This window comes from Onthophagus taurus, chromosome 1 (genome assembly GCF_036711975.1).
Source record: "Onthophagus taurus isolate NC chromosome 1, IU_Otau_3.0, whole genome shotgun sequence".
NCBI classification, from domain to species: Eukaryota; Metazoa; Arthropoda; class Insecta; order Coleoptera; family Scarabaeidae; genus Onthophagus; species Onthophagus taurus.
Window position 1 is genome coordinate 21,291,526 of NC_091966.1, and position 13,106 is coordinate 21,304,631.

A 13,106-nucleotide genomic window follows, 5' to 3' on the forward strand; every position below is an offset into this window, starting at 1 on the left:
CAGAACAAGTAAGTCCATAAACACTTGTCTTACAGCAGAAGTATTAATGTTATATATACTTAGTGGGTTCCAGACAACAATATACAAAAGCACCGAAGAGAAGTCTCGAGGTTCAACAGGCGGTGTCCAAAAAAGCGAGCATAAGTCCAAAGGTGATAAAACCCTCGTTGACACCCGTGGCATCTGAAGAGGTGTTAAAACAAGAAAAGTTTAATACAGTTATAGAGTGTGGTAACAATATGCAAGCGGTCGCTGATGGAAAAGATTCGTTTGCAGACTTAAGCCCTTTTATTATGACGCAAAGTGTTAACGGTAATAATGAAGTAGTTTCGAGAATAGATAACATGGAGAGCTTAACCAACATGTCGGACAGTACAGTAAGAGCAAGTAGAGGTCCTCTATTTTCGGAAACAGTGTATGCACTAAATAAGAGCCGCACGAAATGTGTGGCAATAGGATTAAGTGCTGACTTACATTTTGAACCAGTGGTAAGGTTAATGGGAAAAGGTCAATGTTTAACATTAACGGAAAACGATTGGCACAACATTATTATGTATAAGTCAACAATCACAAACAGTTTTGCTAATCAGTCTCCGTCGCAGATAGTGTTGTGTGGTGTCAGTATATCGTGCGATTGGATGGAAAACGTTTGCAAGATTTTAAAGTTGGAGAGGGGTGGAGAATATGTATATATTGCATATGAATCGTTGCATGAGCTTTGGAACGTAGCAGATTTAGTAGCAACTCGACTGAAATTATTGAGAACTGTGAATTACAAAGCATATTATGATAGTGTTATAAACGCATTAGCTGCAATGGATGGAGATGTGAAACGTAATATGTTAACGATGCTCAATGAATCGTGTTCTGAACAAATATGTATAAGTAAGGAAGTGATGTTGTACAATTTCGATAAAATCTTGTTGGATGTAGATTTGTTTAAATTATTTCACAATCAATAAAGACATGGGTAAGGTGCGGATTGATGAGAGTAAAAATGAGATGCATAGAATGTATGCATGGACTTATGCGTATAGACAATCACGAAAGTGTAATTGGGAGGAAATGTATTTAGATCGTCTTAGATTTAAGAATAGAATAAGTTATGTAAATGATATGTTACACCTGTACTTAAGCAGCGAATTTAGAAATAAGATTTTTCATGAAAGATTTAAATATGTAATGACTTAAAATAAATAAAAAATTTTTTCAAATGTGAGCGTATTATTAACCATCCAATATTCACCGAATAATGTGCGAAAGCTATTAAATATAATGGTATGAATGTTAGGACAGTGAAACAGTATGCATCGATCAAGCAAATGGCCTGGTCGAGGTATTGTGAATACATTAATCAATAAGCTTCCGATAGAACTACATTTGCCAGGTTATAATTATTGCGGTCCGGGAACCAAATTGGTAAAGAGATTAGTTCGTGGAGATCAGGGAGTGAATAAATTAGACGACGCCTGTAAAACGCATGATATTGCCTACGCAGCGACATCGAATTTAGCTGAGCGACACATAGCCGATAAAGAGTTGTATAAGACAGCGAAAGAGCGGTTGAGAAGTAAAGACGCAAGCTTAGGAGAGCGACTATCGTCGGCGTTAGTGTCAACGATAATGAAAGGAAAAACAATAATGGGTATGGGAATGCAAATTCGTGCCCTAAGACGTAGAGGGACAACTCGTCAGAAGTTGAAACGTGGCGGTAAGTTGTCGTTTACGCAGGCAATGAACTTAGTGCGGCGAGCGATTGCACAGACCAACAGTACGAATACAAAGGGAGATGTACAAGTGGGTTACAATCTGTTGAAACCTTATCAAGGTAGAATACTTAAACCGCGCGGAAAAATAATCAAGATTCCCAAGACGGGAGGTTTTTTACCCTTAATACTTGCAGCTTTGGGTGCTCTCGGTTCTTTAGGCGGAGGTGCAGCAGCTATTGCAAAAACCGTAAACGAAGCAAAAATAGCAAGGGAGCAGTTACAAGAAGCCGAACGTCACAATCGGGCTATGGAACCAAAAGCGATCGGCAGCGGTTTGTATATAAAACCATATAAGCATGGTTGCGGACTAGTCATGAAAACGGTATCACGAAAATCAAAGCCACTAAAACGCACCAAGAGGGCGAACAAAATTGGTACAGGAATGTTTATTAATCCATATAAAAAGGGTTGTGGTTATAAAACTGTAGCAAAAAACTAATAAAAATACCCCAACATTCTTTAACGGATGTAGAGTTAAGGCGATATGCACGAGCGCTTGATCTGTTAAACTTTCGTGGGGTGTACATGAGAAACAATTTACCGAAGAAAATCCGAAAACGAGAGAGTGGGATAATAAATCTTGATAATCGTACGGGTCCCGGTACTCACTGGACAGCTTACAACAAGGATGGAACGAATGCATTACAAATTTATTGTAATTTGAGCTCCGGATCGTATACGAATGGACAACCCATGCACGTGTTGTATCATTTCTTCCCGAACGTACCGGCTGGTTTTAAAATAATAGAAGCTCCGCAACAACCGATTTACTTACCTGTTACAACGAACGTGATTAGTACATTAATAGTACGCATACTTGATCAGGACGGTCAGTTGGTAAACTTCAGAGACGAAGAAGTGACCGTGAGAGTGCACTTGAAATCGGTGTGAGTAGTAGGGTATTTAATATGGGTATAGTGTACGACGTTCGAAGAAAAGCACAGGAAAGTCTGGGTGATAGAGTAATGTATAAAACGGTACGAAAGGATGTAAAACCTAACAGTAAGCGAAAATCAATGTTAACTACTTTGACAGTTATGGAGATTTACGACCACCGATTGAAGTGGAGAAGTATTTTATATCGGATGGGGGGAGAAATATTGTGAGGTATAATTATCGACGATATCAAAAAGAAGATCAAACAAATTGTGGACAATTGTGTTTGCATTTCTTAGATAGTTTAAATACCAAGGAAGTATCCGTGTAAAGTAGTATAGATTCGCCGATTCAAGAACCTCCTCCTCGAACCTGCGTTCTAGGAGGAGATTCTTGAATCGGCAAATTTTTTGGGGGTCAGAGGAGGTTCGATGAGGAGAGGAGGTTCTTGAATCGGCGATTCTTTTGAGGGTCGGAGGAGATTCGATGAAGAGAGGAGGAGGTCAATTAACTTGAGAAGGTCATGTTATTTTGACGAAATTATTAAAAATTTATCTTTATTAAAAATGTATCTTTATTTAGGTTATGTTATTAAAAATTTATCTTTATATGTAACCTGTTTACCTAGATGAAAACAATTACTATGTTTATCCTTCGACGCTTCTCAATGAACTGGTAATGTTTTCGATATATCTCTTAACTTATTGTACACAAAGGTATACGGTTTTGGGACATGTAGGTATACAAATAAGTGAGTCATCATCTACCTGCGGGATATTTTTTAAAATTTATTGTGTAAAGGTATACGGAGCTTTAAAATATGCGAGGAGGTTCTTGAATCGGCAAATTTTTTGGGGGGATACGTTCGAGGAGGAGGTCAATTAACTTAATACTAGTAAGTGAGTCATGATCTACCTGCGAGATATTTTTTTAATTTATTATGCAGAGGTATACGGAGTTATAAATATACATGTATACAAACGCACTCGATGCATCCTCCTCCTCCCCAATAAGTTTCAGGAGCGGTGAGGGTTTATAAACGCCTGCGAAATGTGGTATTGACGTAGTTCTTTCATAACAAGTAGAAGTGTACAACATTAAATTGTAAAATGGTCGTGTGTGAGGATTGTGGAAAAAGTTTTACTCGAGTTGACAATTTAAAAAGACATCAACGATTATCTTGTATTGGCAAGAGAATCAAGCTTGACGCACCGCAAATTCCAAAAGCAGTAAAATGTGAGGCTTGCGATGATTATGTAAATAGACAATGTTACTCTGCACATTTACGAAGCAACGCACACAAGCGTAACGCTTTTGTTATAATCGATGACGGAGTGGAGAGAATAGCTGGAGCATTCGGTGACAAAATTGTCAGTTATCGAATAAGTGAAGAAGGTTTTTTTGTAGATTTGGATGAATTTTCTCATAGAATTCGAGAAAAAATACTAAATCTAATACAAAGCGCAATCGATATTCACCGAAATGTAAAATTAAATATGGAATGTTTTGGTTTGTATTTTTTACAATCAAAGGAAGACTGTGAAATAAAATCATTCAATACGAAAAATAAGGTAGTATCATTAGCGTCGGATCTGTATAAAATATATAAGGAATTTATTGATGAAATTTCATCAAAAATGTCAGAATTCCAGGAACGAGATTCAGGTAAGCGTAATGTGACATAATATACCTATATATTAAAAAATAAATGTTTCAATATTTTATTTAGGATGGACTTTAATGCAAATTCTCTATATGGAGTTAAATTTAAACAAATATAATCCTATCAGAGCATCTAATTACATCGATCTACCATCGCAAATAAAAGCAAAGCGTGCTGTGATAAATATACAAAACGCGGATGATGCATGTTTTGCATGGGCTGTAACATCCGCACTACATGAACCGAACGGTTTACCACAGAGGACATCTTCGTATCCGAATTACCTAGACTGCGGCTTAGACTATTCAAATATTGTTTTTCCAGTTAAATTACGAGATATACCTGTATTTGAAAAGCAGAACAAACTATCTATTAATGTATATGGAATAAATGAGTATTTTAAAGACGGTGTTATGAATTATGACATAATTACAATGTATATATGTCGACAAAAAGAAGAAAGACATATAAATTTATTATTGGTTACAAATGATTCCGGGAATAGTCACTATTGTTGGATAAAAAATCTGTCTCGATTACTATCATCGCAAGCATCGCAGAATGGTCATGAAAAGTATATTTGCGACGGATGCTTGGTATTCTTTACGTCAGAAAATAAACTTATCCGTCATCAAAGTGACGATTGCAGCAAGGTAAGGGCAATTTTACCAACAACAAATTTGAAAATAAATAAATATGGAAATGAAGAAAAGGAAAATATACTACAGTTCGAAAATTTTGAACGACAATTAAAAATACCGTTCGTGGTGTATGCAGATTTTGAAGCATTACAGAAACCGATCGCCGATGCGGAAGCAACAGAACTTAACGATGATAATTCATACTCCGTCAAATGTTTCAAACACGAACCTTATGCATTTGCATATTATATAAAATGTTCATATGACGAATCATTGTCGAAGTTTGAAATATATCGCGGATGTAATGCTGCTCAAATTTTCATGAGCAAGTTGGAACATGACGTTCTGAATATATACAAAAATTATTTAAGCCAACCAAAAGAAATGCTCCCATTACCACCTATTGATAGATTAATACATGAGATGCAGGATATCTGTCACATTTGTTCGCACAAAATAAAAGAAGGTAATAAAGTGTGCGATCATGATCACCTAACTGGGTTGTATAGAGGACCCGCACATGCTGTATGTAACATCAATTATCAATTACCAAAGTTCATACCGATATTCTTTCACAATCTTTCGAACTACGATTGTCATATGTTTGTGAAAGATATGGCATTAAAAGAAGAAGACGTGGACGTTATAGCACAGAATAAAGAAAAGTATATATCATTTTCGAAAAAAATTATCGTAGGAGAAAACATTGACAGCAAGGGAAAGCTAAGGCGGGTTCATATGAAATGGAGATTTGTGGATTCATTTAGGTTTATGGCTTTATCGCTAGAGAAGTTGGGTTCATTTTTGGAAGACAACCAATGCGTTCAAATCAGAAAATATTTTAGGAACGAAGAACAGTTTCGACTTATACGTCAGAAAGGAGTTTTTCCGTATTCCTTTGTGGATTCATTCGAAAAGCTGAATCTTACCGCTCTGCCAGATCGAAGTAGTTTTTACAATACTTTATGCGACGATAGTATAACCGAAGAAAATTATTGTCGTGCACAAACGGTGTGGAACTTATTTAACTGTCGCACTTTAGGCGAATATAGCGACATTTATTTAACGTCTGACGTTTTACTTTTGGCGGACGTATTTGAGAATTTCCGAACCATCTCGATGAAGTATTACTCTTTAGATCCATGTCATTACTTCATAGCGCCGGGCTTCGGTTGGGATGCATTATTACGAATGACAGGGGTAAAATTAGAATTATTAACGGACATAGACATGTTACACTTCTTTAAAAATGGTATTCGCGGTGGATTAAGTATGTGCACTAAACGCAGTGCGAAGGCTAACAATAAATTAATGATGGAATTTGATGAAACCAAAGACCCATCTTATATTTTGTATCTCGACGCTACGAATTTGTATGGACACGCAATGAGACGAAAATTACCGACGGGTGGATTTCGATGGCTATCAGATGAAGAGATTCAAAAGTTAGATATTTACAATACGGAAGACGATTCCGAAAAGGGTTACGTGTTCGAGGTAGATTTAGAGTATCCGGAAGCAATACATGATGAACACAACGATTTGCCATTTTGTCCAGAACGGATTGTACCCCCAGGTTCAAAAAATGCAAAGTTAATAGCAAATTTGGAAAATAAAACAAAATACATCATTCATTACGTGAATCTAAAGCAGTGTATCAAGTTCGGATTGAAACTAACGAAGATTTACAGAGTATTAGAATTTAAACAATCCAACTGGATGCGGAGCTACATCGATTTCAATTCCGATAAACGTGCGAAAGCTAAGAATGAATTTGAAAAAAATCATTACAAAGCAATGAATAACATCGTATACGGTAAGACAATGGAAAATGTGGAAAAGCGAGTGGATATAAGACTAGTTACCCACTAGGAATGTCGTCATAAGAAACCGGGCGTGGAAGCCCTAATAGCTAAACCAAATTTTAAATCTTCGAAAATATTTTGCGATAATTTGATAGCCGTTCAATTGAACGTCGCGGAATTGCAAACCGCTGTATGTGGGTTTCAGTATATTAGAGCTTTCGAAAACCGTAATGTACAGCTTCTTCTATGATTACTTAAAAGTTAAATATGGAAATAACATAACACTTTTATACACCGATACTGATTCCCTAATCCTAGAAATTACTACTCCCAATGTATATGAGGATATAAAAGAAAATATTGAATTTTTTGACACGTCCAATTATCCGTTAGAGAATATACACAATATACCTCGCGGTCGATCTGTGTTGGGAAGAATGAAAGATGAATATCCAAACAGGTGCATAACGTCATTTGTTGGAACAGGAGCTAAGGCGTACTGCATCACCTTGTTGAATGATAATGTAAAGAAGGCTAAAGGAGTAAAGAAATATGTTATAGATAAACATTTAAGCGTGACCGATTATAAACGTGTGGTTGAATGTGGCGGATCGGTTCATAAAAAAATGTACATTTTTAAGTCAGAATTTCATACTATGTATACCGAATTAAAGAATAAAATTGCTCTTTCATCGTGCGATGATAAACGATACATATTACCGAACGGATGTAATACTTTGGCGTGGGGTCATTGGTTGATAAAAAGATTGAATGCGAATAAATGAATTTAATTTAAAAAAAAAATTGTAAAGAATAATAATAATAATAATGTATTTGTAATGTTCGATTGTTAATAAAGTCTTGTAAACTTTTAAATAGGTCTTTATACGTTTTAAAGAACGTTAGTTTTTGAGATCCAAGAATTATGAGACGGACCTAATCCTAACCATTTCACAAACACTTGATTTCCTTTTCGCCGTAGCACTTTTTCCACCAAGTAGACGTCAGGATATTTAACTTTTTGTAATTCCTCTCGATAAGAACCACCCATAATTTTTTCATTGGATGCATCTTTGAGCAGATATGTTGTTGGGAAAGTATTACGAACAGAATGTATTGTAAACACTTCGTTAGACCAATTGGGAGTATAGTTCTTGGTGAAGGCGTGTCGATGCTTGCTCACTCTAACGTGATCACCGACATTAAATTTTTTGGTGTAAGGATCGACAATTTTTATGTAATTATATACAGTTTTTAACAGTGTCGATGCGTTTCTGTTATTTACCTCGCTAGGTTTCATTCCTATCGTCCTGTGAACTTGGTTGTTATAATCCAGAATTAATTTGGGAAGCAATTCCAACCAACGATAGTTACCTTGCATACTAAATTCTTTCCACATTTTTTCTTTTATTGTTCTATTAAACCGTTCAACAATAGAACTTTTTAAATTGGAAAATGAACTGTAGTGATTGATGTGATATCGTGACATGAGCTTTTTAAAATCCTCATTGTAAAATTCTTTTCCGTTATCCGTTTGCAGATTCTTCGGTATGTTTTTCCGCTTTTCCGATAGAATTGTTTCCATAGCTCGCGTAACTTCTTTGCCAGTTTTGTTTTTTAGTGGTACAGCCCATCCATACTTTGAGAAAGCATTAATAACTGTTAGAATATATTTAAAATTACCATTTGCTTTTGAATAAGGTATCATCTCCACTAAATCAGCTTGAAATAAGTCCGTTAAACCTTTTATAATAACACGTCTGCGTTTATACTTTTTCCTCGCGGACGCGTGCAACTCGTTTACGACGGACCTTTTAATATCGCTCATTTTCTGGATATTTCAATGAGCAGTTCTACCATAAATGGTTTCTTGAGTAAAGTGGTCTTCGTTGTGGGTTTGCAAACTATTTTATCTCCAAAGAAGAGAACATTTAACTTTTTATTTGGATCGAAGATACTCCCGTTAATAATCATTTCAACGTCTCCTTCAAATCGGTATTTCACTATTTCACCAATATATAAAAAGTTTATATATTTACTTACGTAACCTAAATTTTGAATAATGTAATAATTATCCGTTGTATCCGTAGTTCCATCTCCGCTAAACGTAAGTATTGTTGGTTGTTTGAAATATCGTTGTAAGTTTTCACGTTTATTAAAATGAGCAGCAATGTTGTGTCCGTGTACGTGTTTACCAAACTTATCGATCGTCATACTAGACGAATGTTTTCCGAACTTGCTTAAACTCATCTGCTCTAGTTCACAAACGTCGGTGTTTTAAAACAAAAAATGTGAGAGTCGTATATTTATGATAATATTTTAACGTATAATCTCGGCCTCTGTTAGCTCCGATATTATTGATGATATTTCATTGACATGTGCAGAATGACCTGCAGTTTGCGAGGCCATCAACAAACGCAGTCTGTCGACAAGTTCGTTGGGATCGTCCCAATACTCGTATTCGATAAGAGCCCCAGGAACGACTTGTTTTTGTAATGCACCACCGACTTTTTTCTTCGGATTCGGCCAGTATTTAGCCCAATGCACCTTGGGTTTGTTACCTTCAACGATAGGCTTGATAATATTCTGAAATTTCCCACTGTCGTCCTCAGTAGTCATACCTGCCTCTGGAATGTAATTAATGTACGGAGCATTTGAACGTAGTAAGATATCTTTGTAGTTGCGCATGTCCTGAATTGTAAATTTGCCCGGTTCGTTTTTAAATAGTAAATCATATAAACCAACGGTTCCCGTATATTTGAAGTTTCCAACGTGAATATCCTGATCCTCAAAGTGAACAGGACTGACTCCAATGTAGAAACCTTCGGGAGTTTCGCGAACACCGTATAAACGATCATAATCATCTTTTAAATCAGTTGTTAAACCAACAATATACGTTCTGGGCAAAGGATGAAACTGACTCAAAGCGGCTTGTACCTCTGGAGACTCCAATCTTTCTTCTATTTCATCTTTAAGTCGTTCTATTCGATTATGTGCGTCCGAAATAAGAGCTCCGGTATCCTCGCTAGAATCGAGGAGTTCTTCTTCTTCGCCCGGCGGAACTTCATATACTTCTTCTTCTGCATGAGCTAATGGACCAAGAGGAGAAGACGTGGGAGAAGATACCAACCTTTTTTCAGGAGTCGATGTAGCAAATTTTCGTCGTTGTTCTTTTAATGGAACTTTCGGTTTTCGAATAAAATATTCGGTCTCGGTTTTAGCTGGTACGTCAGAAATATCCGGCGAGTAGCGTTGTATCTTAGATATCAATTTTTCTTCTTTTGGAGATAAACTTCGTTTTGGAATGGATAGTAAAGGCGCAGTGTCAAGTTTTGCGACAATATCCTGTAAGGGCCTTGCGATGGGTGCATATGCGGTTTCCGACCGAATCCTTGACTCCTCTAAGTCTTCTTTTAAAGAACGAATTTTGTCTCTCACGACTTCTCGTGCCGCGATAAGTTCTGCAGCTATCGTCTTGTTCATTGTATGATGTATGTGAAGTTACTACGAACTGTACAGCTGAAGTCGTTAGTTTTAAACTTCAATGAATTTATCAAAACCCTTACGGTAACGTCCCTTAGATACACTACAATCTAAATCAATAACTAGGATGCCGTGTCTATTCTCCCAACAAGCATCGCTAATTTCCTTTAGCCGATGAAACTCCATATCGCTCATTATGTGATCTTCAAATACGTGTTTTAAATTTGTTAAGTCTTGTTTAAATAACACCAAAAAGTTACAATTATCGCGAACTAATTGTTTTGGAATTGCACTATAACTTTGACAAATTAGAAAACAATCAATGTTTTTATGTCGACCATACGAAAAAAATTCCTTAATGACATTTTGACCTGTACAGGAAACATCGTCAAATACGACTACCGAATATTCTTTCGCATCTTCCGGTCGAATGAACTCGTCTATATTAGAAAATTCATAGTAACCGCAATCTTTTATAGGTTCAATTAAACGTCTTAAAAAATCGTACTTATTTTGGTATAACGAATTAGAGCATAAGTACAAGTTTAGGAAGCGCAACCCATTACGTGCAACTAAAAGCGATAACATAGCATTTGTTTTTCCGACACCTGAGGGTCCTACAATTAAACCTCGCTTACATTTTCCACCAAATAAATTGCTGTGTCTTGTAAAGTGTTCTTCGACCGAACCATTACTAAAATTTACTATAGGCAGTGTTAGAAGTTGCGGTAAACATTTTAATTTCTCGTCGATCATGATTCTCGTACTAAATGAATTGGATAAGACTGAATGAAAATATAGCAAAAGAAACTATATATACATATATTTAAGAAGAATAATAATAATAATAATAAGTATAATACCTTAACCATTTAACCTAACATAACCTAACCTAACCTAACCTAAGGAAGAGGAGGAAAAATGGTTACCACTCCTCCTCCTCTTCCTGCTCATCCCGCACTTCATACGGGGGCGGAGGCGCTGCAGGTGTCGGTGTCGGAGGTTCTATCCCAGTCGAACAATGGTGTATGTGCATGTTTTGAACATGCACCTGCCCTCTCACCACTGCCGACTCTGAGACAATACTGTTTACCTAAGAAGATTATGAAATTAAAAACGTGCAAAAAAGATTATAGATATAGCCTACCAGCTGAAACAGGGTATCTACTTTGACCTCCAATGACGCAACTCTTCGCTCCAACGTGAGCACCCTCCCGAAGTTGTTGCTACCGGACATCTTTTTAGCTAGGAAGGGAAGTTATTAGTATGTAAAGAAGACAAAATGAATTCTGCTTTTTTCATTTCAACGGTTAATGTTGCAACGGTGATGTCGAGTGACGTTGTTAAAGAGTGGTTAGAACTCGACGCCAGCCCTTCCCTAAACTGTGCAAGTTCTCTCAAAGAGGTCTGCAATTGAAGTACCTTTGCATGAAGGTCTTTATAAAAATTTTGATACAAAATATTAATTTCGGTCAAAATCTCCTCTTTGGTTGTTTCTACTGCTGCACACATTGCATTTGAAAAAAGGCTGGCAGGTACATCGGAAATGACTGAAGTAGCGGGAATTGTGTCCACCCTTAAGATTTGTACTTTCGGGCTTAATGAGGGAACTTCTATGGTAGGAATGTTTATGTTAGTAGGGGGAGTGGGAATCGACGAAGCTTTAGAAGAAGAAGCCTTAGAAACAAAAGCTGCATTAATAGCTTTAAGGTATGTCCGGTTTTCGGTGCAGTGTTGGGATACCGCCATTAAAGAAAGAGAGTCGTTGGACTCATCGCCGCTAGCCACTTCCGAGTGTGTCACTTCAACCTTTGACAGAGTCGCAGGTTCAACTGACACACGCTTGTGTTTGGTACTTCGCGAACGAGCACGGGTCTCCCGTCGAAGCTCTCTATACTTATCTGGCGGTAACCACACACCTGCACCCTTCTTCCGGTGTTCACGGTTCCCCGACTTTCGACGAAGTGAAAGTGAAAGGTGTTTCACATTCTTATCGTCGACTTTCGAGGAACCTGCGATGTTTGGAAGCGCCGTAGCTTGCTGCACATTAGATTCAACGTTTGGATCCATCGGCTGCTCATTAGGCTGCACGTTTGGATCCAGAGCCTTCTCAACAGTCGACATGTTCAACAGGTTTATGTCAAAACTGTTTAACAGAAAGGATTCCTGGCTGGCGAAACCCGGAGCAGTTAAATCAATTTGACTAAAACCGTCTTGAGACATCTTGATAAGAAAAGAAAATTAATTAATTTTATTTTAATAAAAAAAACATGTATACTTACATCGCTTGATGAAAAATACAGTTGCACGTTAAAATCTAACTGCAGAGGGTGCTTGTCAACAAAGTGCTGAATGATAGGATATGAATGATAAAACGTTCGAAAAAATAAAGTTATGCTTACCAATAAAAGTTAACTTGAAAAAATAGAAGGAGCTATAGGAATGAAAAACACAAGATTAAAAACAATATATGTCAAGAAAGGAGACTATACTTACCAGAAAAAAGTTGCTGAAATTACGATGTTAAAAACTGATCGGTCTAATCGAACTGATCAGCAGTAAGCTCCTGTAGGAATTGGGAAAAAATATCAATTTAACATAACAAACAAATAAACAAGTTGTACTCACAAAAACAAAGTAGAACGAGCTGTCATGATGAAATAAAGCAAGAATATATTATATAAACATGGAAGTAGAAAAGGTTACTTACCAAATAAAACACAGCAAAAAAAGAGAAAGCTGAATGAGCAAGGATGTCTAGGAGTGGAAAAAACAATTTTAAATATTATATAAACATGCAAAACAAATATAGTTTTACTCACCAAAAAAGAGAAAGTTGTAGAAAGAGCTGTAGTGATGGAGAGAAAAT

At 36.7% G+C, this 13,106-nt stretch overlaps 2 protein-coding genes across 2 annotated transcripts; one reads left to right on the forward strand and one right to left on the reverse strand.

The window, feature by feature from the left end:
* Positions 1 to 3,754: 3,754 nt before the first annotated feature.
* On the forward strand, positions 3,755 to 7,539 carry LOC139429475 (uncharacterized). Its single transcript, XM_071195242.1, has 3 exons — positions 3,755 to 4,310; positions 4,375 to 6,765; positions 7,148 to 7,539. Exons 1-3 carry the CDS (start codon positions 3,755 to 3,757, stop codon positions 7,537 to 7,539), a joined length of 3,339 nt encoding a protein of 1,112 aa, XP_071051343.1.
* A 3,537-nt stretch (positions 7,540 to 11,076) lies between these two features.
* LOC139430942 (uncharacterized) lies at positions 11,077 to 12,645 on the reverse strand. The gene is made up of 3 exons (XM_071198450.1): positions 12,520 to 12,645; positions 11,385 to 12,460; positions 11,077 to 11,330 (listed from the first exon to the last, which is right to left on the reverse strand). Exon 2 carries the CDS (start codon positions 12,458 to 12,460, stop codon positions 11,483 to 11,485), a length of 978 nt encoding a protein of 325 aa, XP_071054551.1. The 5' UTR covers positions 12,520 to 12,645; the 3' UTR covers positions 11,077 to 11,330; positions 11,385 to 11,482.
* Positions 12,646 to 13,106: the final 461 nt, after the last annotated feature.

Excerpts from the sequence above, each read along its gene's own strand:
- LOC139430942 (XM_071198450.1), bottom strand. The coding sequence starts at position 12,460 with ATGTCTCAAGACGGTTTTAGTCAAATTGATTTAACTGCTCCGGGTTTC.
- LOC139429475 (XM_071195242.1), top strand. The coding sequence starts at position 3,755 with ATGGTCGTGTGTGAGGATTGTGGAAAAAGTTTTACTCGAGTTGACAAT. Across the intron at positions 4,311-4,374 it reads ATTCCAGGAACGAGATTCAG|GATGGACTTTAATGCAAATT; the intron begins GTAAGCGTAATG and ends TATTTTATTTAG. Across the intron at positions 6,766-7,147 it reads AATGAATAACATCGTATACG|AGAATATACACAATATACCT; the intron begins GTAAGACAATGG and ends ATTATCCGTTAG.